At 32.7% G+C, this 23,397-nt stretch overlaps 6 protein-coding genes and 1 long non-coding RNA gene across 8 annotated transcripts in view; 4 read left to right on the plus strand and 3 right to left on the minus strand.

Annotated features, from left to right (window-relative positions):
- Positions 1 to 28: 28 nt before the first annotated feature.
- On the minus strand, positions 29 to 6,694 carry LOC143353131 (uncharacterized). Its single transcript, XM_076786211.1, has 11 exons — positions 6,068 to 6,694; positions 5,811 to 5,886; positions 5,284 to 5,684; positions 3,543 to 5,192; positions 2,481 to 2,822; positions 2,019 to 2,327; positions 1,592 to 1,925; positions 1,347 to 1,510; positions 974 to 1,254; positions 789 to 906; positions 29 to 722 (listed from the first exon to the last, which is right to left on the minus strand). Exons 1-11 carry the CDS (start codon positions 6,247 to 6,249, stop codon positions 614 to 616), a joined length of 3,966 nt encoding a protein of 1,321 aa, XP_076642326.1. The 5' UTR covers positions 6,250 to 6,694; the 3' UTR covers positions 29 to 613.
- Positions 6,695 to 6,852: 158 nt separating this feature from the next.
- LOC143353139 (uncharacterized) overlaps positions 6,853 to 23,397 on the plus strand; it is a 29,332-nt gene continuing 12,787 nt past the window's right edge. The window contains exon 1 of the long non-coding RNA XR_013082081.1: positions 6,853 to 6,980. This is a non-coding gene — a long non-coding RNA (uncharacterized LOC143353139). The remainder of the gene's footprint in view (positions 6,981 to 23,397) is intronic.
- On the plus strand, positions 8,391 to 10,495 carry LOC143353138 (mitochondrial import inner membrane translocase subunit Tim22). The gene is made up of 5 exons (XM_076786218.1): positions 8,391 to 8,512; positions 9,003 to 9,342; positions 9,412 to 9,596; positions 10,094 to 10,166; positions 10,233 to 10,495. Exons 2-5 carry the CDS (start codon positions 9,108 to 9,110, stop codon positions 10,316 to 10,318), a joined length of 579 nt encoding a protein of 192 aa, XP_076642333.1. The 5' UTR covers positions 8,391 to 8,512; positions 9,003 to 9,107; the 3' UTR covers positions 10,319 to 10,495.
- On the minus strand, positions 10,333 to 13,320 carry Septin1 (Septin 1). Of its 2 annotated transcripts, none has more exons than XM_076786214.1 (6): positions 12,969 to 13,320; positions 12,659 to 12,851; positions 12,307 to 12,565; positions 11,860 to 12,225; positions 11,677 to 11,781; positions 10,333 to 11,596 (listed from the first exon to the last, which is right to left on the minus strand). In XM_076786214.1, the coding sequence occupies exons 1-6, from the start codon at positions 12,990 to 12,992 to the stop codon at positions 11,461 to 11,463; spliced, it is 1,083 nt and encodes a 360-aa protein (XP_076642329.1). In that variant the 5' UTR covers positions 12,993 to 13,320; the 3' UTR covers positions 10,333 to 11,460. The 2 variants fall into 2 exon arrangements, with proteins under 2 accessions (XP_076642329.1, XP_076642330.1); XM_076786215.1 differs by having other exon boundaries at positions 10,333 to 11,593; positions 12,969 to 13,319.
- Positions 14,241 to 16,658, minus strand: Eif4h1 (eukaryotic translation initiation factor 4H1). The gene is made up of 5 exons (XM_076786217.1): positions 16,569 to 16,658; positions 15,789 to 15,959; positions 15,447 to 15,703; positions 15,050 to 15,259; positions 14,241 to 14,964 (listed from the first exon to the last, which is right to left on the minus strand). The coding sequence occupies exons 1-5, from the start codon at positions 16,598 to 16,600 to the stop codon at positions 14,822 to 14,824; spliced, it is 813 nt and encodes a 270-aa protein (XP_076642332.1). The 5' UTR covers positions 16,601 to 16,658; the 3' UTR covers positions 14,241 to 14,821.
- Mybbp1a (MYB binding protein 1a) lies at positions 17,141 to 21,821 on the plus strand. Its single transcript, XM_076786212.1, has 10 exons — positions 17,141 to 17,332; positions 17,441 to 17,638; positions 17,727 to 18,122; positions 18,213 to 18,799; positions 18,884 to 18,996; positions 19,116 to 19,639; positions 19,704 to 20,351; positions 20,424 to 20,672; positions 20,753 to 21,186; positions 21,274 to 21,821. Exons 1-10 carry the CDS (start codon positions 17,156 to 17,158, stop codon positions 21,680 to 21,682), a joined length of 3,735 nt encoding a protein of 1,244 aa, XP_076642327.1. The 5' UTR covers positions 17,141 to 17,155; the 3' UTR covers positions 21,683 to 21,821.
- Positions 21,959 to 23,350, plus strand: LOC143353135 (uncharacterized). Its single transcript, XM_076786216.1, has one exon. The coding sequence runs from the start codon at positions 22,288 to 22,290 to the stop codon at positions 23,299 to 23,301; it is 1,014 nt and encodes a 337-aa protein (XP_076642331.1). The 5' UTR covers positions 21,959 to 22,287; the 3' UTR covers positions 23,302 to 23,350.

The raw sequence follows: 23,397 nt of genomic DNA on the forward strand, positions 1-23,397 counted from the left end.
ACGTTTTATGAAAAATCTTTTGATGTTGAAAATCAATACTACATACATACTCTCTAAATGTGTACGAAGTTTCATTTATAAAACACCAGATAAAAATTACAATTATTCCGTTTAGGTAGATCAAATCATTTAACTGATATCATCGAAATATCAAGAAAATACTTTTTTTAAACAGTATAAGCAAAATGTTGTTAATTAATTTTTAAATTTAAGAATCTAAAATAATGCTTTTCTATAATTTATAGAAAAAAATATTATGTAAAACGCTAGTAATGTAAAGTTTTACTCTTCCAATATAGCTACTCAGTTATAATCAATCTTCGTGCTTATAATTCAGATGAAGAATATGATATAAAATTTGAGTAATATACAAAAAATATTTAATTAAGGTAATCGAAGAGCTAAGTACTAAAAAAAAATTATCAATTTAATTTTTTCCTACATTGCACCACTGAAGAGGCTAAATTGGTTGCAGTAAACAATTAACTGAACCGCTCCAGCATGGAACAAACTGATGCGACTGACAACACTTTTGCCCTATGTTACACTGATACATATAATATAGCAGCAAAGTGTAATTTTGGGAGTCATGTCCTACAAATAAACGCTTTTTTCATACAACTTGTTGTAATAAGCATTTCGCCTCTTCGTATAAAGCTGTACAAGGTCTCAAAACTTCTAAATCGTAATCCACATCCTCTTCAGTATTTACATTGCTATTCCTGTAAGAAAATGACATTAGGAATTCTGCAACATATTATTACAACATTAAAAAAAAACTTATTTACTTATACAGAAAGTCGTCCACTCCAGGTAACATATCATTATTCAGGTTATGTAACAAGCGATTTCGTGCAAGCGCCGTGTGCGTAAACGCAACATTGTGAAGGAAAAACTCTGAATGATCTGTAAATAAACATTCGACAAAATAAATATAATACATGTAAATAGTTTTCAAAAATATCAGACATACCACTTTTGCCATATTTCTTCCCCAATTTTTTCATTAAATCCTCGCCTCCGTACTTGGCAGAAATACCGATTCTATGAAGAATCGCCTTACACTGCCAACGATTTTCTGCATTTTGATTACAAATCGCAGGTCTTCGTGGCTGCGTTTCTTTTACTAGACTTTCCCAATCAACTCCCAAAGCATCTCCCAAACCTTTACCACTTGTTTTAATATCCTCTTCTAATTCACCGTCAGAAATCTCTTCGAAGTCCATAGTTTCCATATTCTCATCTTCCAGATTTCTAAATAAATTTAATGAGAATTGAATATGAACATACTACCACGTATGCGCTACTGTATAAATTTGTCACTAATAAATAATTAAAAATAATACCTAAATGACATTGTGTCAGTATTATCTTTTCCTTTAGAATTAAATACAGATTCCTCTATTGTCTCCTTCGGAGATGACGGTACCGGTTCTTGAGTCGTTGACTGTGTATCGCGTTGCGTTGTGTCTGGTGTTTTCTTTGATCGTGTCTTATTTGTATCAACATCCTATAAATATAAGTATGTTTATAGGATTAGTATATATATTTAGATTTGTCGATAAATTGGAATAAAGAGAAATACACTTACTGTGATGTCTTCCATGTTCAAAATGTCATCTGGATCATCACTAATATCACTGAGATCGCTTTCAGTATGAAGCGTTTGCAAAGACTCATCGATGCAGGAACGTTTCGGTTCAGTTGTAACAGTTTCCTTAGTTTCAGATTTTTCTTTTAACAAAACCTTTTTCGGGAAACTATCCGTAGACTTCTCTCGAGTCGTAGACAATTTACCTTCTGCCAGTTCCATTAACTTTTTATTAATAGGTTCTTCTTTCATACTACCATACAGAGACGCTTGTTTAGAAGTATGAACTGTACACTCATCTCTATTTTCCGAATTATTATAGGTTCTTCTTTTACTGAAACAAGATGAACATATCATATATTGATGCGTCAAAACACTTTTATCGGCAACACATTAGTTAAATAATGTTGATTCATGAATAACGCACTTGTGAGATGTAGACTCTCCTATGTCTATCTCTTTTGAGCGATCGTTTCTGTAATGGCCACGGATATGCACAGATTGATTATCCCATTTCCGCGTATCATTTGATTTCCAATCCGTGATAGAATTATCATACCGGGAATTCCAGTCTTCATCGTGAACTTCTGAGCGAGGAAGGCTATCCCTGCTGTCCCACAATGCTCTTACACGCCACTCTCTTTCCTCCCAATCAACGGGTCCATAAGTTCGTTCTCTGCCATGTTCCACGTCTCTGTGATGATTGTCCCAATCATCATTTGGAACATTTTCGTCCCTGATAAATAGAAAACATAAAGGATGGTAATGTGGTTTCAACTTAACCCGCTGTAACGCTATGTATTATATGGGTTATCTACAAGTTTCAAGTCTTGTTTCATTTCATTGTTAGAATTTTACGTGAATTACATTGTTGACACTGCAGACGTACCGGATTGATGTGTTACTTCTTAACTTTTCTCCAGGATACAATGGATGTCTGTGATGATGATGATGATGTCGATGATCTTCGAAGGTCGTCCTGTCTGCAGTCTGAACAACGTATCTAGATTCACGAGACCTTTCCTCGCGAATCCCTCGTCTTTCATCAAACGGACTATCGTACCGTCTTCCGTCAACAGGTTTTCTCCTCTCGTCTTCGTGAACATGATGTTCACGGTAATCCAAGTGTGTTGATGCTTCCTCTTGTTCATCCCAATGCTCGGACAACCGTCCGTAATTCCTGTTGTAGTTTCTGTCAATTTCGATAGTACGTCGCGGACTGGTTTCCCGTCTGTCAATTAATTTACATTAGCAAATGGATCATTTCGTGTCACATCAAACACTTATTATTGTCAATGTCAGCGATTCCAAGTAAAATACAAGTTCTCCTATTATAAAACAAGTTCTTCAATACTCCTAATGATTTAGACTTGTTGATGTTTTTCCCAACTAACTTCAAATTCTAGAAAGCTCTCTTAATAATCTCTACTTAATAATCTGACCGTCTGTAATCAATTTTGAAATATTCCTCAGAGTCAGTACGGCGTACTGTTGTTGGGTTTGAAGGGTTAAAAAGAAAGAAATATCAACAATGTGTTTTCACGAGAATCAGCAAAAATTGCAAAACACGAAGATCTGTATGTTCTAAACAAATTCGAAATCAGTAAACTTAAACTTCCCCCTTATTTTACGGGTTATCCTGACATCACTTACAATCATTTCACCGACATGATTTGATCGGTATCTTGATCAGTATCTGCTCATTAACACCTTTTCATCGACAATGTCAGCATTCACATCGAGTGGTCGACTTCTACTGCGTATAATGAAAATAGTGTCGATGAAAACATTATCGCCGGTGAGGTCAGGGTAACCCTATTTTACAGGCATTATAAATCATATTTGAGAAAGATCCCTGACATCAACAATAAGAAGTGAATCGTCTGACATGGAATAACGTAATTAATGTAGCATATGATCGATCATGCTGCATGCACGAATTCATTCGTACCTGGCACCAAATCGTCTGTGTCTTTCTCGATCATAATGTCCAGTATCTATCCTGTCGATTAAGTTGTCTCGTGACGTTGACAGCGCTGCTGGCGCGGATGAAGACGACGAAGATGCTATAGAGGATTGTACTGGTGGTAAGGAAGGTGCTTGCGATGGAGGCGGTGCAGTATGTACAGTCTTATCCAATAAAGATGTTCTATCTAATGATCTCTCGCGTGGAAAACGGTCTCTAGGAGAATTTACACCAGGTTTGCGAGTGGGTGCATCTTTGTCGACAGCAGTTCTATCGTATCTGCTTTCAATTCGTTGTGTGGATGTCCTGTCTCGATCAGAGAGTGCTTTCGTTTCTGATCGTTCTCTCTCCCTGTCGCTCCTACGTTCCCGGGTACCGTTCTTCTCAAAGGCACTGTCTTTTCCTACTATTCGTTCTTTGTCCCGACTGTAACGCGAGTTCTTGTCTGCAGTTATATTTATCGATGTCGGAACTAGTGGTGGAACATCTCTGTCTCTGGCTTTCAATGGATCTTTCTCTCGATCACGGTCCCGATCTCGATCACGATCACGGTCACGATCACGATCTCGATCACGATCCCGATCCCTGTCACGATCACGATCACGATCTCGGTCCCTCTCCCGGTCACGATCGCGTTCTCGATCTCTGTCACGATCACGGTCCCTGTCCCGTTGTCGTTCGCGACAACGTTCTTGCAGATCCTCTTTCTCTTTATCACGCGGATCCCGCTGATCTCGACCAAGTCTTGAATGACCTCGTTCGTCCCTTGTATGGTCTTTATCGCGTCGCTCTCTACTCTTTTGTCGTGTTTTGTCACCCACATAAGCTTTATCATCAAACTCCTTCCCAATTCGCCTGTGGCTCTCTTCTTGACTCGCCACTTGCCTGGCTCTGCTACTTTGCTCAGTCTTTCTAATGTCCTCCCTGTCCTTAGTCTTATCACTCTTGTGAGATTCACGATCTTTTTTCTCCACGTCTCTGGACCTGTTTGCGGAGATCTGTCTGTCTTGGGTCTTCGATGGTGAGGGCTCCCGTTTCGATCTCGAGGATTTCTCAGGTGTACGACTACGACGAGCTTTTGTTGATACTGGCTCTTTGGAGTGTTGATGTTTTGACCTTTCAGACGTCGGTGGTGTTCTGGAGCGTAACTCCTTGTCTTTACATTTTGCTTTAATCCTTTCATCGATTTTTAGTTTCTCATCTATCGTACGATTCTTCTCCTTTTCCTGTTCTTTGCCTTTGTCAAAAGATTTGTTTTTAGTGGTTTCTTTAGGTACTTCATCCACGTCTCGTACTTTTTTATAATGCCTGTCCTCTTTTTCCGCATCTCTAGTTTTAGTCGCTTTCGGAGATTCTGTCCTATTTCGTTCTCTAACTTTATTAGATGCAGCATGATGAGGCACAGATACAGAAGAGCCTAGTACCGCCGCTGCTGTGGATGCAACTGTTGTGGGCACTTGTATCGCTGGTGATCTTGTACGGGGTGTGGAAGAATGTTTTCTCGATGCTGAAGATGAGGTATACTTTTTAGCCGACCTATTGCCAACTTCCTTTTTCGTCAAAGTACTTTCCAGCTTACGCTTCTTCTTAACAGCAGGCTTGTCATTTTTGGTGCCAAGCCTTTTCAATTTCAATCTATCGAATACAATTAATTTTGATGTATACAATTGAACACAGAACATTTTACTTGATAAAAAGTACCTTAATCATTATACAAATAACTTACTTTCGCCTTCGTTCTTTATCTTCATCATAATCTGTAGAACCACTATGGTGCCGCTTAGATTTAATTTTTTTAACCTTCTTCCGTGAATCAGATGTTGAACTAGAAGATGAATCTTCGCTGCTGGAACTGCTACTACTGCTAGATGTACTCGAAGTATGAGAACTAGACGAAGAAGTCATTGCCTTTTTCTTCTGTCTCACTTTGTCTTTTCCATGAACTTCTTTATCCTTCTTCATTTGTAACTCTAACTCGCGCTGTAACAGCTGTCTACGTCTCTCTAACACTTTCTCGTCCTCGTATTCTAAATCTGTTTGATTCCACTCTTCAAGATTTAAATCAGGACTATGCGATGCCTTTTTTACGATCTTAGAAGTAAGCCTTTTAAACGGATCCTCAATAAGCTATGTATTAAAAATATACATATGTAAATATCTATCTGTAGTAAACATTAATATAGCCTTTATTTATCATAGAATGATCTACAATCGAAATTATAATGATATAGAGATAAAAGTTTATAGACTTACTCCTGTTGTATTTGCAATTGCATTATCCTTCTTGGCACGCTTGGATGGACTTATTAATGTGTGAGTATTTGCATATCTAGTTATAATATAAAAAAAGAAAATATTGGTCCTTTTAAAGTGAACAGATAATAATTCTTTATAGTTTAAATAAAAAAGCTGGTACTTCATATTAAACAAAAATTCAATCAGCTACATTATAGAGCAACATAACGTTCATTGTTTTTTCTTAATATTAAAAAGCTCTAAATTATACATACTTGCAAATCTTTCCATACGAACAACTGCCATTCAATGCCCAGTTTCTACAATACTCCGATGAATTTTGGCCGGCAGTAACTGCTGGTTTGGTCCCCAACCTCTCAAACACACTTGGTCGACGAGAGTCTGTATTACATTTCGTAGGGTCAACCGTTATTTTTCTTATGCTTGATTTTGACATATTATCACCATAAAACAATTATGTTTTCACAATGGAAGCACATAACTGCAGCATGCAAATATTCATTTGCTATGGAATCACCATTAATAAGTCTAGTGTTCACAAATATAAGCACAGTCCCCAAAGTATTAACCAGGTATTTCAAATCTATGCAACACAAACTTGCTGGTTATGCTCCATATGATTGTTCCTCTTATATACGTCACCTTGTTTTCTATTATAATATTTACAATTATTCTGTTTTAAGCACTCTTAAGTCCTAACCCCTGACACAACTTACTGCATACCAGGGTAGGTTTACTCCAGTTTATTCAAAGTGACACAAAGGCACTCAAAGAGGAAAGTGTTAACATAGGCGTAAAGTACTATACCAGAGGTGAAACTTTCGTCGAAATCTTTGATGTTCGCATCCCTAAATTAGATGAACTTGACACCTTATGTAGATACAGTGTTGCCACTGCTTTAAATTGATATGTTGAGTGACCACGCGAACGTAGTTATGATAGCGCTACTGTACCATATGTTTGACCAATGGCGATGGGAGGGAAATTTGAATATAAAATGTAATGTTTAGGCACAGACGAGGTATAAGGATAGACCTATCATCTTATGGGACTTCGTGTCCGATGTTCTGAAATATCGACCGTTCAAAAAATCAGAGGTTTTGGTATGCCCTCTACGATTTAGAGTGGTGAGTTTAGGAATTATATTGAATCACAGGTATGGAAGGCGTAGTTGCCAAACCACATCGAAGAATATTCGTCGCATAGTTGCCAATTTACTGTTACTGACGTGTAATGCACAGCGCGTATTTCAGCTATTTTCCAAGTTACATTCGCAATTCTGGAAAAGTAAACGAAACGAGATATTACATGATTAATTCAACCTGAATATTTCATCTCTGTTTAAGTACAATGCTTTCTGTTTCTATACTCATTTTAAAGCTAAATAAATGCTTTTTCAATTTATATAAATAAACTTTTATTTATTGATAGTAAACATAATAATAATTCTTGTTGAAAATTGAAATACCTATTTAGCGCTATTTATATCTTGAAATTGATTCGTATAAACTGTTGTTGGCTTCTTTGAACCTTTTGTTATCAAATACAATTTTCAAATAGGACGGAAAAATATTCAAAAGATTGTCATAAAATATTTTAATGACAGTTGTTATGCGAGGTTCTATATTCGTTACAAGTTGCGGCATGTCTGTTATTATCGATATTGTTATTATTGATAAACAATTACTTCAAAACTGATAACAATAATGGTAAGAGATCAACTAAATCTGAACTCCTGTATGCTTTTACGATTTAACGATAAGTCAGATCAGCAATAAACAGAATTTTATACAGATTTATTGTTTATAATTAATGAGTTCTGGCACAACTTATGAAAATATTTGGGAAAAAGAACTAATAAGTGTATATGTAATGTTAACATATAACAACAGACACGCTGCAACTTGTAACGAATATAGAACCTCGCATAACAACTGTCATTAAAATATTTTATGACAATCTTTTGAATATTTTTCCGTCCTATTTGAAAATTGTATTTGATAACAAAATGTTCAAAGAAGCCAACAACAGTTTATACGAATCAATTTCAAGATATAAATAGCGCTAAATAGGTATTTCAATTTTCAACAAGAATTATTATTATGTTTACTATCAATAAATAAAAGTTTATTTATATAAATTGAAAAAGCATTTATTTAGCTTTAAAATGAGTATAGAAACAGAAAGCATTGTACTTAAACAGAGATGAAATATTCAGGTTGAATTAATCATGTAATATCTCGTTTCGTTTACTTTTCCAGAATTGCGACTGTAACTTGGAAAATAGCTGAAATACGCGCTGTGCATTACACGTCAGTAACAGTAAATTGGCAACTATGCGACGAATATTCTTCGATGCGGTTTGGCAACTACGCCTTCCATACCTGTGATTCAATATAATTCCTAAACTCACCACTCTAAATCGTAGAGGGCATACCAAAACCTCTGATTTTTTGAACGGTCGATATTTCAGAACATCGGACACGAAGTCCCATAAGATGATAGGTCTATCCTTATATCTCGTCTGTGGTTCTACACGGCAAGCACGTGTGACGTGTGCAGAAAAATACATCGAGTGATTGGTCTACTCCTACACCTCGTCTATGGTACTACACAAAGTAGAAATTAATATATTGAACCTCTATTAAAGAATATACGATTTTAATATTTCATATCAAGAAATACTCTTTCTTACTTAGGTGATAAATTTTATGAAGTGTATAATATTTTTCAGAAATGCCATGAAATATATATACTGAAAAATTAAAATGAAATTTTTGTTTTACACTTGAATATATTCAATTTTTTACTGATGTGCAATTTAAATATATATTTTGCAAAACAATTTATATCCTTTACGTTATAATATAAATAATTTTACATACTTTCATGCGGTTATGTTTGTATACATACGTATTCATGATAAAACAAGTGTGAGCTCGTGCATTATCATTTTAATTCTCTATTTGAAACAAAGAAATGTTACTTCTGTGTTCTTATGGAAGAATATAGTTAATTATTAGAATCTGTAAAATAGCCTTTTAACATATTTTCATTTTGTATTCATTAAAAATTCTATGATGATAGGTTGTTTAGCTTCCAATATGTATAACATTTGCAGTTTTTCTTTTGTTTATAAATATTTAAATAATCTAATACTATATGCATATATATCTTATACATTTCCAGCATTTACCATCAACAGATTTGTAGGATCTCGCAGTAATTAAACTTTTCAAATATCTACCAATGTGGTTTTGTTTTCCATAAGAAGTACAAAATATTCAACTAAAAATGTTTAACATTGATCCACCTAAACCACCAGAAAATAGTGAAAGAAGAGTTTTTATAAATGACACAAATTGGGATAAAATAGCAGTTTATCTTGTTGGTACTCAACAAAGATTTAGAGAAAATATTATAATTCCACGGACAGTGGCGCCTGTACAAATTAAAACTAATTTTGAAAAACGCATGGAAAATGTAGCAGAAAGTTGTACCTTTAAAAGCATATGTAGTTGTTTTATAGGTATGTTACATGATCATGTTAAATTGTTATTGTTCAATTTATTACAATTTTTTTAAATTATATTTTTAGGGTATGCTTTGGGTGGTGTAATAGGATGGTTTACAGCTAGTGTAAATCCAAATTTTGCTAGTATCGAGAAACAACAAACTGTACGTGAAACAATTAGAGAAATGGGAAGCACAGCATCAAGTTATGCAAAGAATTTTGCCATGGTTGGTTGTGTATTTACAGCAATTGAATGCTCAATAGAATCGGTAATACTTTTATAAATTCTATATAAAACTATTCTAATTCATATTCTAATGTGCATCTGAAATTATTATAATACTTGGATGGTGATTCAGGATGCAAAAATAAGTTGAAAAAAAGAATAATATTTCTTCATTTAAGACCTTGTTTCTGAAGAAAATGCCTTTGAAAATTTGTCAAGTTTAACATAGATACACAAGCAAAATCGATAGGTCATGAACAGACGCATTAGCCGATTTCTATTCAATACTGTGCATATTCGTCGAATTCTAAAACTTGGTCAAGGCGTCAAACAAAGCGATGTTACACCTTTCTTTTGATTTATTTTTACATGTGGAATCACCACTCAGCCATTTACATCATGATTTCGGAGATACTTTGTATGTGTACATATGTAAATTATATATATATATATATATATATATTTATATGTCAATTTCATGTTGAGTTTTGCATCAGTTCATAATAATACTAAGAGTACATTTTAAAATTTTACTTCTAGTATAGAGGTAAGAATGATTGGAAGAACACGGCATACGCTGGTGGATTTACAGGTGGAATATTAGGATTACGAGGTAATGATTATTTATGTACATTAAACTGAAATATAATATGTTCCTCAATACAATTTCATATTTCAGCTGGTGTAAAGGCGGGTATAATTGGAGCAGCAGGCTTTGCAGCATTTTCAACTGCAATAGACTATTATATGAATCATAGGGAGTAAAGTTTAGACCATAATTGTCATGAATTGTAATCGGTATATTTGTATAAAAAAAGTATAAAATGCACTTTGAGTGTACCTGTATAATACATACAAAAGCGCGATCATGTTCTTAGTACAAAAATGCATACAAATAAGTACAATGGTTAAGAAAAAATAAATTTACGTAATACATTGATACTTATTTTACTTACATCATTAAAATCTTCTTAATTTTCAATCTGTTAAATATAATTCTATGATTGAAATTATCTAAATTGTTTCATATAAGTCGTACAATGAATTAAATGTCTAAGTCTTATTCAATATTAAGTAAAAGTAACATAATGCTGTTTCAAAATAAAAATAATACTTTACATATTGCAGAAACATAAACAGATCTATGTTTTCTATACGATACTGCCTATCACAGTAAAAAATAAATTTTTTAGTTCTTAGATATACTGAATTATTACTGATAACTTGATACTAAAACAGTCTTAAAGTCTTTTTGCTTTACTTAAAAAAATATACATGGAACATTGGAAGATATGGCCTGCAAACTGTATGCTTTTGTCAGTTTGTTTGTCAATTGTATAAAATATCAATACTTAGAGAACATTGACATATACATATATGTACCTATACAAAATTTGTATTAATAAGTTTCAAATTTGTTTTGATATGCAATTTTTCATATGCTTAAAAAATTGTGCTTGTTTCGATGGATTCCTTATATCGTATAGCTATTACATACTTACTATAATGATTTATCAAATTTGAATTGTACTGTATTCTTCAACTAATAAATATTTATAACAACAGTGTTACATAAATTTATTTTTATATGAGTTATTATTTCAATAATGGATCTGTAAATTGTTCTATTTAAAAGGAATATGCAAGGCACTTATCGCACACTTTTGTTTTGACTTTTGCAAGACACTCGAACATGAATATTATTCGTCTTAGTATTTAAAGAAAATACTGAATTAAAAAACGTATGTTTACATAATACGTTTGTCACAAACGAATTCATAAAAATTATGCACTCCTATTAAAACTTTATCTTGGATAGCGTATTAATTAGTTAATATATCTTTTTGGCACCTTTAATGGTGATCAATTTGTGTACCTTTATGCGTTTGTGCATATATTGTATGTAATTATGGATGCTGCTGTTGCATTTGTGCCTGCATTACTGCCAAGAGTTCTTGCATACGTCGTAATTCTGCTTCTTTTTCTTGTAAAATACGGTCCTTTTCGGATACTGTGTTAGTCTTCTCAGATTCCACAATGCTGCTAATAAAAACATTCAGTGAATTAATAAACACATCTAGTATTATAAACAAATAAATTCAGGCATACATTGTTAAACTTACGTTTGTCTGCGAGGTGGAACAGGGGCTCCTTTTGCCAACCTTTCACTACGATAATTTTCATAATGTACCTCTTGTGTTACTTCCTGTAAATCCTGCATATGTGTGCTGCAAACATGTAGAAATCAAAAGTAATCATTTTTTTTCTATTTTTGATATAATTTTTTGAGATAGTAACACTCTTACATCAACATTGTTCTCAATTTTATAAAATCACAGTGATCGGGATTCTCAACTTCTACAACACCCCATGGATACAAGCGTCCACGTACTTTACGCCCTTTCACTTCTAATAAAGTGTTTGCCCCACATACTGCAAATGGGACTGCTTCTTTGAGTTGTCTAACTTGTTCTTTATAATCTTCATCTTCGTCGCTGTCACAATCTGGCAGAGGATAGATTTTTATACCACTGCCCTCAATCTCTTCCATGACACGCTTTTTTAAGCGTAAAACTTCCTTTTTTGTAAGAACATCTGCTTTAGCAATTACTGGTACAATATTGACTTTATTATGAAGTTGTTTCATAAATTCTATGTCCAATGGTTTCAATCTAGCACAAACAGGAAATGTAAACAAATTTAGTAATTTCTCTATCATCTCTAAAATATATTCACAATCAAATGTTTCTTACCCATGACCGAATGGAGAAATGAAATAAAAGCAACAGTGTATTCTATTATCTACTATATTTCTTCTATTTAAGCCACTTTCATCGCGTAAAAATCTTTCAAACTGATCATCTATATACTGTATAATAGCTCTAAAACTATCTGTATTATCAATTGCATCTCCATAACCAGGTGTATCAACAACAGTCAACCTAAGTTTAACTCCTCTTTCTTCGATTTCCACAGTAGAGGCATCAAGCTTTACGGTTTGATTAGTTTTTTCTATTCATATAACATTAACAAATTAATAACTAACAATAGTATTGCATAGAATATTAAGTGCGTATAAAAGTATACATACAAAATTAACCTTACCTATAGCATCAGGAATTACACGTTCTGGATATAAATCAGTAAGAAATAGACTATTGACTAATGTAGATTTTCCAAGACCAGATTCTCCAACAACCATTAACGTAAATTCAAATCCTTTCTTTACAGATTTCCTATGTACTTGATTGGGTAAATTTGCAAATCCCACATATCCAGGAGATTCGAGGCTAGCAAACTGTACAACGAAAAAATAATAAATTAAGAAAAATTAGAAATAAATAATATAAACCCTTCCTTACGATGCAAAAAATATATTTCAAATCACTTTTATTCTCACATAAACAATACGTACGGTTTTTACACTTTCAGTAGACATTTTTTTCTAGAAGGATAACCTACAAAAAAGGAATTACTGATTGAATTATGCCTAAAAATATTTAAAAAATAATCAAAAACCAAATTTTAAGTAAATAGGCGTCGTATTGTGACAAAACGCGATATGACAACCATACCGAAAATGTACATGCGTCAAATAACACGGCGTAGAGTTTGTTTCACTTTACAACTTTTGTTTGAATCCACATTACTTTTTCTCTTTTGTAATGAACTAATTGATGACCGAAGTCATAAGTAACAAAACCAAACTGTTTATTGCAGCTTCATTGAAATATAAAAGATGTTGCACCGACTGTACATGAAACGTTACTGTATATCGTATATTCATGTAAAGTGGGGGAAGGGAGATATCCCTCAATTGGAAGAAATTTAGGCGTGGCAACTGAAATACCTCCAGAGTTCTATGAGAAATAAGATAACCATTTTATCTATATTATATTCTTCATCGATATAAATGATCATTAAATATGTAATTACAACTATAAAGTGTAATTTATTTTTACCATGTATTTTTTAAATATTTTAAATGTGTAAAAAATTAAATAAAAGTTGAACATCAAATTATTATCAAAAGTTATCCGAACAGATTACTTTAGTATATTTACGAGTAATTTACAAAATGTATTAAGAATATTACATGTTGTTGATAATTAAAATTACATATAACTTTTTATAGCCTATTGTCCCTTAATTTTCTGACGATACATTATGGTATTATACGTTTATCAGGCAAACGGCTACTTTATTCAGGAAATAATATCATATACAAGCATAGTTTTACATAGTATTTGTCATTATTTCAAGTTTCCCTTTATTCATTATCTTATAACCATCGATATTCTTTCCAAATGATCGACATTTATTACTAGTATAGTTAATTAATTCGTTACACAATATTATTGTTTAATAATCGACACATTATCTTCGTATCTTTTGGTGATGTACAAATTTTTTCAATCACTCAAATATCTCAATTTTTCAAAATTATTTATCTTAAGCGTGAGTAAACAAGTGTTTAATCGTTTCAATTAAATAGGACTTCATCTATTAAATAATTATTCTCAAATCATTTTAACAAGCACATACAATGATCAGTATTAAAGTGAAACGTAAAAATTGTAAGGAAGGAAAAATAATACAGATAATGCTTTGTACTCTTTGAAATAGGGATTATTTTCGAGTACAGTTTTTGAAAATACGGCTTTGCACGGGATCAAATACACATGCAACGGCTGTATATATTTTTAATAGTTTGTACATATACCCTCAGTATTATTACAAATTGATACAAAACTCAACATGAAATTGACATGGATATTAAAACTTCTGTGTCATCTCAACAATTATGATTTACACACGCGCGCGCGCGCACACACACATACATATATGTATATGTATGCATGTGTGTGTGTGTATGTATATATATACCAACACTATTGAAGCATGCATTGTGCACACAGTGTTTACTTCAAATTCCCAATTTACTATTACAATTCATTCCAACTAAGAAGTTAATGTAAATAGAGAGGGCATTAGACAAGAAAATTTTATTGTTAATTAAATATGTCAAATGCGTAGAACCTAAGACTCTCATTAAATCACCTTTTGTCCTTATGAATTTTTGGGGAAGACACTCCCCTTTAGGGGTAAATAAAAATTATCATAATTTCATTATTTCAGCTTTGAAGAGATTCTTCCCATTGTCTGTGAGGAAACTAAAAAATCTCGCATTGGTTTCCAAATCTTTGTTAGGGAAGTTCCATCCCCTCTAATTTAGGGAATCAGAAACTATTAAACATAATAATATTTTTACTTGTCGTAAGTTTTAAGTTTCTCCTCTCGAGGTTTTGCACCACCATATATTGAACTTGATTTACTTGATTCAGCAACTGCGTTGACAGGTGTCTGAATTGTTCTTGGTGCTAATACCAAACGTTTTCTTCCAGTTGTGTCTGTATTAATAAAAATATTAATAATTATTGGTTCATTTCAAATTATTAAAACACAAGAAGAAGTCGAAAAAGAAGATTAGCGAACCTGGAGGTGGATCCTTATTAAACATTTCCTCGGGAAATGGTTTTCGTTCGGTTGGCCTTGCACGAGTGGGTGGTGGCTTGGTACCGTATGCACTAGGTGGTACACTACGAGCCCAATCTCCACGACTTCCTCCACTTGTGTCTTCGTTAAACTGACTGTTTCCACCCCCTCGGCTACCCCTCGCATCCCATGAATAACCTTGCCGACTACCTTAATTAAAATAATTTAAAATGTTTTAACATTAACTGACAAATTACAACGATTAGGTATTTCATATCATTCAGAAAATTCTTAACATTTAAATATATTATAAACAGTAGCACTATAATGGTAAGTAACTTAATTTAGATATTAAATATAAAGTACAAAGAAATATATAAGTACAAAAATTGATTACCATAGTCATCACTATATCCACTACGACCACTTTCTCTTCCTCTAAAACCACCACCGCCACTTCCTCCACCTACTCCTCCTCCACTTGTGCCTCCGGTACGAGTTCTTCTGTCAAAACCACTTCCTCGGTCGTTTCTCTTACCCTCTGCTACATCTATCTTAATCAGACTACCATCGATTTCTACTGCACCATCTTTTTCTAATGCAGCTTTTAAATCTTTCAAATATTCAAATTCGACGTAACAAAAGCCCTTAAACCTGCAGAAGATAAAAGATAAATATTAATGACATCACAACTACAATCTTCTCATATCTAATATATCTCAGGTAGTATCGTACAAACCTATCAGTTTCTTTATCTTTAACCAATCTGATTCCTTTAACATTAAGTTCATTAAAGATTTTATCCACATCTCCTTGAACAACTCCATTTGGCAAATTTCCCACAAACGCAGTATAAGGTGGTTCAGTTGGTAATGGTTTTCCATTCCTACGATATCCACCTCCATAATCTCTGTATAAAAACAAAAAACTACATTCACTTAAACACATAAAGAAAGCTATTACTCAGATTATTTTGCATATTACACTATATATTTACATTATATTATATCATTTAACAAACAAAATTAACGACATCAAACATTTTGGATATTATATATTTGTGTAATCCAATACGCTCAAAATAAAATAATTTTTATATTTATGTTTAGACATATGAACTTGTAATTATAATATTAGATTAATATTAATTTCCGAAGCATAAATTTTAACAAATAATACAGTCATAATTATATTTCCGCGTTACAATAAATAATATTCTCAAAGAGACAAGTGAGATATGTTGCACAAATAAACAAATAACAGTTTCATTAATAGTGTTGCAAGTATGATACATCAATGTTTGGCCGGCCAAAATAAAGCCGCGTGTCGAAAGCACCATATCTGCAAGGTGCTGCGCTCCTCTCTACTCGAAAGTCATTTAACCTTAAAAACGCAAGATTGTCGAGGAAAGGAGGTGTTTTTTCACCAGTTTGGTGCACTAACTATATACTACCGTTACACTGTTTCAGGAAAACTTCAACGATTGTTATACACGAAAGAAATTGCAGTCTATACTTGCCTTGAATCTTCGTAACCACTTCGACCAGCCATATTGGATGCACGAAACTGACCGGGACCGCGCGGGTCGAGCGAGTTACTATGTTCAAGATGGCACTTTCCTAACCATTAAAGGATTTTAAATCATAAAACTATAGAAATCTACTTACACATTTCAATTGATAAATACAGACAATAATTTATCAAAGAATTCAAAATTTGTATCTGATAGAACAAAATGCTTAAAACTAATTAAAGTATAAATTTTTAAAAGACTAAGTTTTAGGGATGCTTTGTTAGAAAGTACTGATTTTTGTATTAATGCTGTCCAGTATTATATACTAAAATTTTCCGTTGATGGTATATTTCGAAAGTGTTGATCAAAAATAAGAAAGTTTTTTAGAAAACGATTGACAGTGTATTGTTTTTTAAACATGAAACATTAATTTCTGATTTTATATTCAATTTCTTATTTTTCTCGTTTATATAATTATAATTAAAATATTACTAATATTTACTGTACTTCTTTATTAACATTACTATATATGTATATACGTTTTAATGTAGATAGCCTTAAGATTAACGTAGTTGTTAGTTAAACGAAGTAAGATGGCAGACCAGGGAGTGCACATGGTAGAGGTTGTTTCAAATGACTTAAAAGTGAAGGAAAAAAATAAAATGGATTGTACAATTCTTGATTATTTTACAAAACTCAGAAATGAAACTGAACACGGTAGAATAAATGGTGGTATTGAACTATTGAAATATTTGCTTGGACAAAGTTCTGTAAGTGTTTATTTAAAAATAACCTCAAATCAATCGCTTTTTAAAAGCGCGAAACATGTTTATAATAGTATTTTATTACAAATGAATTGTCTACAAACGATGTTTTAGAATCAAAATGACAGTAAAGAGTTTAAGTATGCAATAAGAAGGCTAATTCGAGGTTTAGGTGCATCGAAAACCTCTTCAAGATTAGGATTTTATACAACTTTGACAGTTTTTTTAATAATGCACCCTGAAATGTCAATAGAAGACATAGTGTCTATAGTAGATAGTGAATTGCATCCAGTTAATAGTAACAACAAGGGTGTAAGTATATCACTAATTATTACATATTTTGCTTAATATCATGTATGCTTATTATCATGTACATATATGTAACATAATATTATTATAGGAAAATGCTGATATTTATATGGGACGAATATTGGTATATGGAGCATTAATACGATCTAAAATACTTTTAAAAAGTACCATTGAACTGCAAAAACAAATTATACAAGATCTCATTAAGGGAGGCAGGCAACGTAGTTATCTATCGCTTCCTTCTATTTTGTTTTTCATTGAATTTGTAAATCAAGTTGACGTGAAGGAAATTAAAAAATTAGTTTGTCCAATTGTCGAAGTAGAATTTGGTAAACCATGGTCAGAGCAAACTTTAGATACAATTTATGCTTTGCTAGTAATAAAAGACAAATATCCACTAATTGTAAACACACCATTTTGGAAGGAACATTTTGGTACAGGAGGTGTTACCAAAGAATCTTTGACTGATATAGCAAAGATATTAGTGGCAAGTATACATTAGAAATATCATATTCTTGTTTATATAATAGGTAGTTTTTATAAGAAATCGTGATTAATCTTCATCATTAACCTTCAGGATTTACCTAAAGTTATATTGTGTCATCACCCAGTATTTAAATTATTTTGCCAAAATTTAACATCAGGTGAACTTATTACTGAGTTTTGGATGTATATAGACCAGAAGTTTACAAAACCTTCAAGAATTGATGAACATTTATCTGTAGAAATTTTTAAATTAATATTGTCGAATACTGCAGATAAGTCTGTACTTCCGGCATTATTATCTACAAACTATATACAGCATATGCTAAAGAAGTTTTATGGAAATAAAAAACACGACAAAGATGAAGTACTCGTTGCATTTAAGGAAATTTTACATTTACTGGCATCGGCTACAACTAGCATTGATACTAAGCTAAAAACACAGATTGCTGTATTAAAGAAGTTAATGTTGTATCCGGGCGACTTAATGATAGAAAAAAAAACTGGTACAAAAGTGGTGCAAATGATTACAGGAAATTTGAGTTTAGAAGGCATTAAAAAGGTATCAAAAATATACAGAGATATTATTGAGAATACAATACCCAAAGAAATCCCAGATACAAAAACAAAAACATTTTGGACAAATACTGAAAGAATCTATGCTGCTCACTTATTAACAAGGTATTAAATTTTTTAAGGAGACAGTTGGAATTAGATTTTACCTTAAGAACAATGAAACATGTAGAACCAATTTCATTTCTATAGATTAATGGGATATTCAGTAACTCTTATGGAACAAGAATGGAGATTAGAGCAATTAAAATTTTTATTTACTCAAGGACTATGTGAAATGCAGAATGTTGGAGTAGATTTGGCTCGTGAGTGTAATATTCTTATGTGTATAAATTAATGTATATGAATTAATGAGCATAATACTTTTAACCATAAATTAATGCATAGTTTTTGTTTATTATTTCGTGTTATCTTTTATTTTTAGCACAACTTAAAGAAGCATTTTACCATGCATTGGACCACAAATTACCAAAATTGAATGATCTACGAAATATATTAAGTGACTTAGTTCATTATTTAGATACTCATCTGAAAAATGAAACTTTGAAGCTAAGAAATCCATTCTCAAATGAAGCAAAAACAGCTTGGGAGAAAGTGATAAATTTAATTGAAAAGTTAGAGAATAATTCGAGAAAGGCAGAGGCTGTACCAGTGTTTCATACAATGAATTTACATATGGGATTACAATTATTTTCAGACCCACGTATGGCAATCATGGCTATCAATGAACTTGAAAGTTGTTATGAAAGATTAGTTAAAAAGACTAAAAAAAGTAAAATAGCAATAAGCAAAAAAAAAGAAGATGAGCCAGAATGGGTGGAAGTAGTAGTTGATTTACTATTGTCTTTTTATTCTAAAAACGATCATTTATTACGATCACTAGTCGGATGTGTTTTTCCACACATTTGCCCATATGTAACACCAGCCGCTATACATCAAATTTTAGCTGTACGTAAATATGATTTTGCTTTGAGTATCGGATAACATTACATTTCAAATTTTTCATTTTTAGGTTTTCGATATAAGAGATAGAGAAGGCCCACTCGTAACAGAAGGAGAAGTAAATGAAAGAGACACATCGGATTCAGAATTTAATGACGATAGTGAAGATGATAGCGAAGTTGACGAAGAATTGTCTGATGAAGAAATGCAGTGTTCAACAGATAATAATGATTCTGATTCTAATGAAGAATCAATTAATGAAGACGAAGATGACACAGTCACCGATCGATTACGGATGGCGGTACGTCAAGCATTAGGTGAAGCTTCTGTTCAAACTGATGATGAGGACATTGATGTGGACGAAATTGACGATGTAGAAGGGAAGCGATTAAATGAATCATTATCAGCAGCATTTAGAATTCTACGAGAAAATCGTCAGTCACGATCGAAGAAACAAGAAAAATCAGCGCAAGCTTTGACGCACTTTAGGATTCGAGTCATTGATTTATTAGAAACATATTTAGAGTGTGGTCCATCAATGGCGATTGTACTTGATATGATACTTCCGCTTTTCGTATTATTGGAATACTGTATAAAAGATCCTCATCAAAAACCTCTTCTAGATCGAACTCGGTCTTGTTTAAAAAAATTGGCAGCTGTAAAGAAATTTCGAGATACACAAAATGTAGATGAGGATTTGCTAACAGTGATATTGAAGGTAATGCGAAATAATTTTAAAATCCATATAGCATAAAACAATTTCATAATTAAATATTCTTTATTTTATAAGGCTTTAATAGAAAAGGGAGAGAGAACAACGTCGGTTTATCAAGAAATGAGCGACAAATTGGCAGAATGTTGTACATTCCTTGTGAGATGTGCACAGCAAGCTGATGTATCTACGATATCCATAGTAGAAATTTATGCTGAAAATTTAACAGCTTTTTTCAAAAGAAGAGATTGTGTATTGTCACCAATGTTATTTAAAAGTATATTACATTTACAGTGGGAGGGTAATTGGCAACTAGCGCCGTTATTGGTAAATTTAGAAATTTCTATTTTTACAAAGTGAACTATAACTAATATGCGTCCCTAACTAATCTATATCTATTTTTTAAGGTGGATTTTGCTTTCGATGATACTATAAGGTCTTTTCGACGAAAACATGCCCTCGAATTTTTAACAGTTTTCTATCAGAATCGACGTTTGGTCCATTTAGATACAAAACATTCTGACACTAGAATAAAAATGGAAAAGAAATTATGTAAAAATGTCGTAAATACGCTTCAAGAATTATCTAATATGCACAGAGTTGAAAATAAGCAGCCTGTTCTGAATAACGGTAACGAAATAGGAAAAGAAGTTAAACAAAGATATGTTTATAATCTTTTATTATTGTTACGACATATTTATATTCAACATGCGCCTAAAGCATGGAATTGGGAAGATATAAAAAAAGCACTTATAACATACAGAGCCCATGCATCACTTGCAAAAGATACAAGAACAGCGTGTAATAGGCTAGCAGCTCAAATTGGAATTTCATTTAATGTGTAAGTAATATTCAAATAGATGCAAAAATATTTAAATATTAGTAGCCAATTATGCTGAATTGTTAATTTTCATTTATACACTTTTAGATCCGTGAAGAAAAGTGTACCCAGTCTTAAAGTAAATGGAGAAACGAAGAATGCAACAAGCGATATAAAAGATATAGAAGAAAATAGTGATACGTGTAGTAATTCAGATACTCCTACATTAGCGAACAGCGATGTGAAGAAAAAGAAAAAAAATAAGGGTAAACAAAAAGAGAAACAATTATTAAAGAAAGAAGCACGATTGTTGCGTGAGAAAACATTGTCTGAAGGTTTCGAGTCATTTAACTTCAGTGCTTTTGCTTCACATAATGAACAGAGTGAATCTGAACCTCTTCAAAATGGAAACTCTCAAAGCGAGTCGACTAGCCCTAATTCTTCACAAAAAAGGCCGTTTAAACAAACGCCAGATGGTAATAAATCCAAAAGAAGAAAAAGTATGCAAACTGATTGATACATGTAATGTACACAAAGAACTAATATGGTCATAAATAATTGTTATTTTTGTATATGCATTTATAAACATACGTATCAAAAAGTTTGTACAGTTTGAAAATATATAAATAAATCTGTAACACGATTCCCAATTATAATAGTAATTTAACTCATTTATTCTACAGTTTAGATATAACTATTTTATAAGATAGCGTTTCCTTTCCGATGCTATCACGATTTTTTAAATATTCTATACAAGTAATAAAGGTGTCGCCACATGCTTGAACAATAAACCGCGCACAAAAAGATGAATATAAAATAAACAATTTTACAAAATGTCTTAAGTAAAGGTTAACAGATAAATTCGGATTATAATTCAAAATTCTAGTAATAACTGCTCGATTTTGCATAAAAGTATCTCCATGAGGAGTTACATCACCTCGTATTTCGATGAAAAAGAAATTTACTTTAGGAAATTAATCTGTACGATTTCTCTATATGAACATCCGTCAATGGATGAATAAATCACCTTCCACATAAATTGAAAAAAATAATGCCTAGCAATGGACACAAAGTAAACACGAGTATGAAGTACGAAAATTACCAGCAGGCGAATAAAATTTTATGGTAAAATTTCAGGATAAACTGTTGAACAGGAAATGCAATTCGCCTCGTAACAGGTTTAAATCAAAAAAAGAACGATTATGGACACTAAAATTTGCCAAACTCCTTATCGATGATTTGAAAAATTATGGTCCGGCCAATCTACTTTACATGGAGGCCCTGTCCATCATAATAGGAAGGCCGATTCGAGTTTGGTTACCGGGTCGTTGTACAAAATTGTACAAAATCATAAATGGTGCACATACGAATAAAAATGAGACAGCCGTTGATGTAGAATTTCATAGTTGCAAATCTACGTACCGAAAAATTGGTCACTGGACTTTAATTGGTGATAAAGATCCAATTAATATTAAATCGCATTTGAATGGATGTTTATTCAATGTAATCGCCGCGCAAACCGGAAACAGTGCTACTGACTTAAGAAGTAGTACTGTAAAATATTTGAAAAATAATATAAACACGTTAATTGATCAAATCGATGATACTTTATCATCGAATGATAAGAACGGGGCGACATTGATGGTTGGAGGTGCACGTTACAATGGTAAATCACCTCGCGCAGCTGAAATTATTTTAGATCAGTCACAAAATGTATATTGTCATGAATGTTCACAAAAAGGACACCCGCGAGGGCATGCCTCTGATAAATACGCCACTGGTCCTTCGGATAGTGTAGAAAATTATTCGAGAACAACTAGAAGCATGAAGTCCGGTTTTTTAAATAGAGCGGACCAAAACAATGTTGCGCATTATGCGTTGAGCCATAGGGATGCGCAACATGCAATGGAAAGTTTGAATAGGGGTAAAACGAACGAAGTGGTAATGTTACCTGCGCGCGATTTACAGATCGCCGGTTGTAGCATGCCAAAAATGAAAGAGTGGTGTGATGGTAAGGAATGCTCTGATCTACTGGACATTGTGCATGTTCAGCTGGTGCTACGACACCATCAGAATAAATACGACGATCCCGATGCAGATGTATTCGTACATACTCTTTATCCAAAAAGTCGATGATACAGTAGAATTCTTATTAATCAGACAATCGAATTACTGGTTACGCGCGAAGAAAACATATGACAATAATGACAAATTTTGTAAATACTAATAGTA

Source organism: Halictus rubicundus, chromosome 4 (genome assembly GCF_050948215.1).
Source record: "Halictus rubicundus isolate RS-2024b chromosome 4, iyHalRubi1_principal, whole genome shotgun sequence".
Taxonomy (NCBI): Eukaryota; Metazoa; Arthropoda; class Insecta; order Hymenoptera; family Halictidae; genus Halictus; species Halictus rubicundus.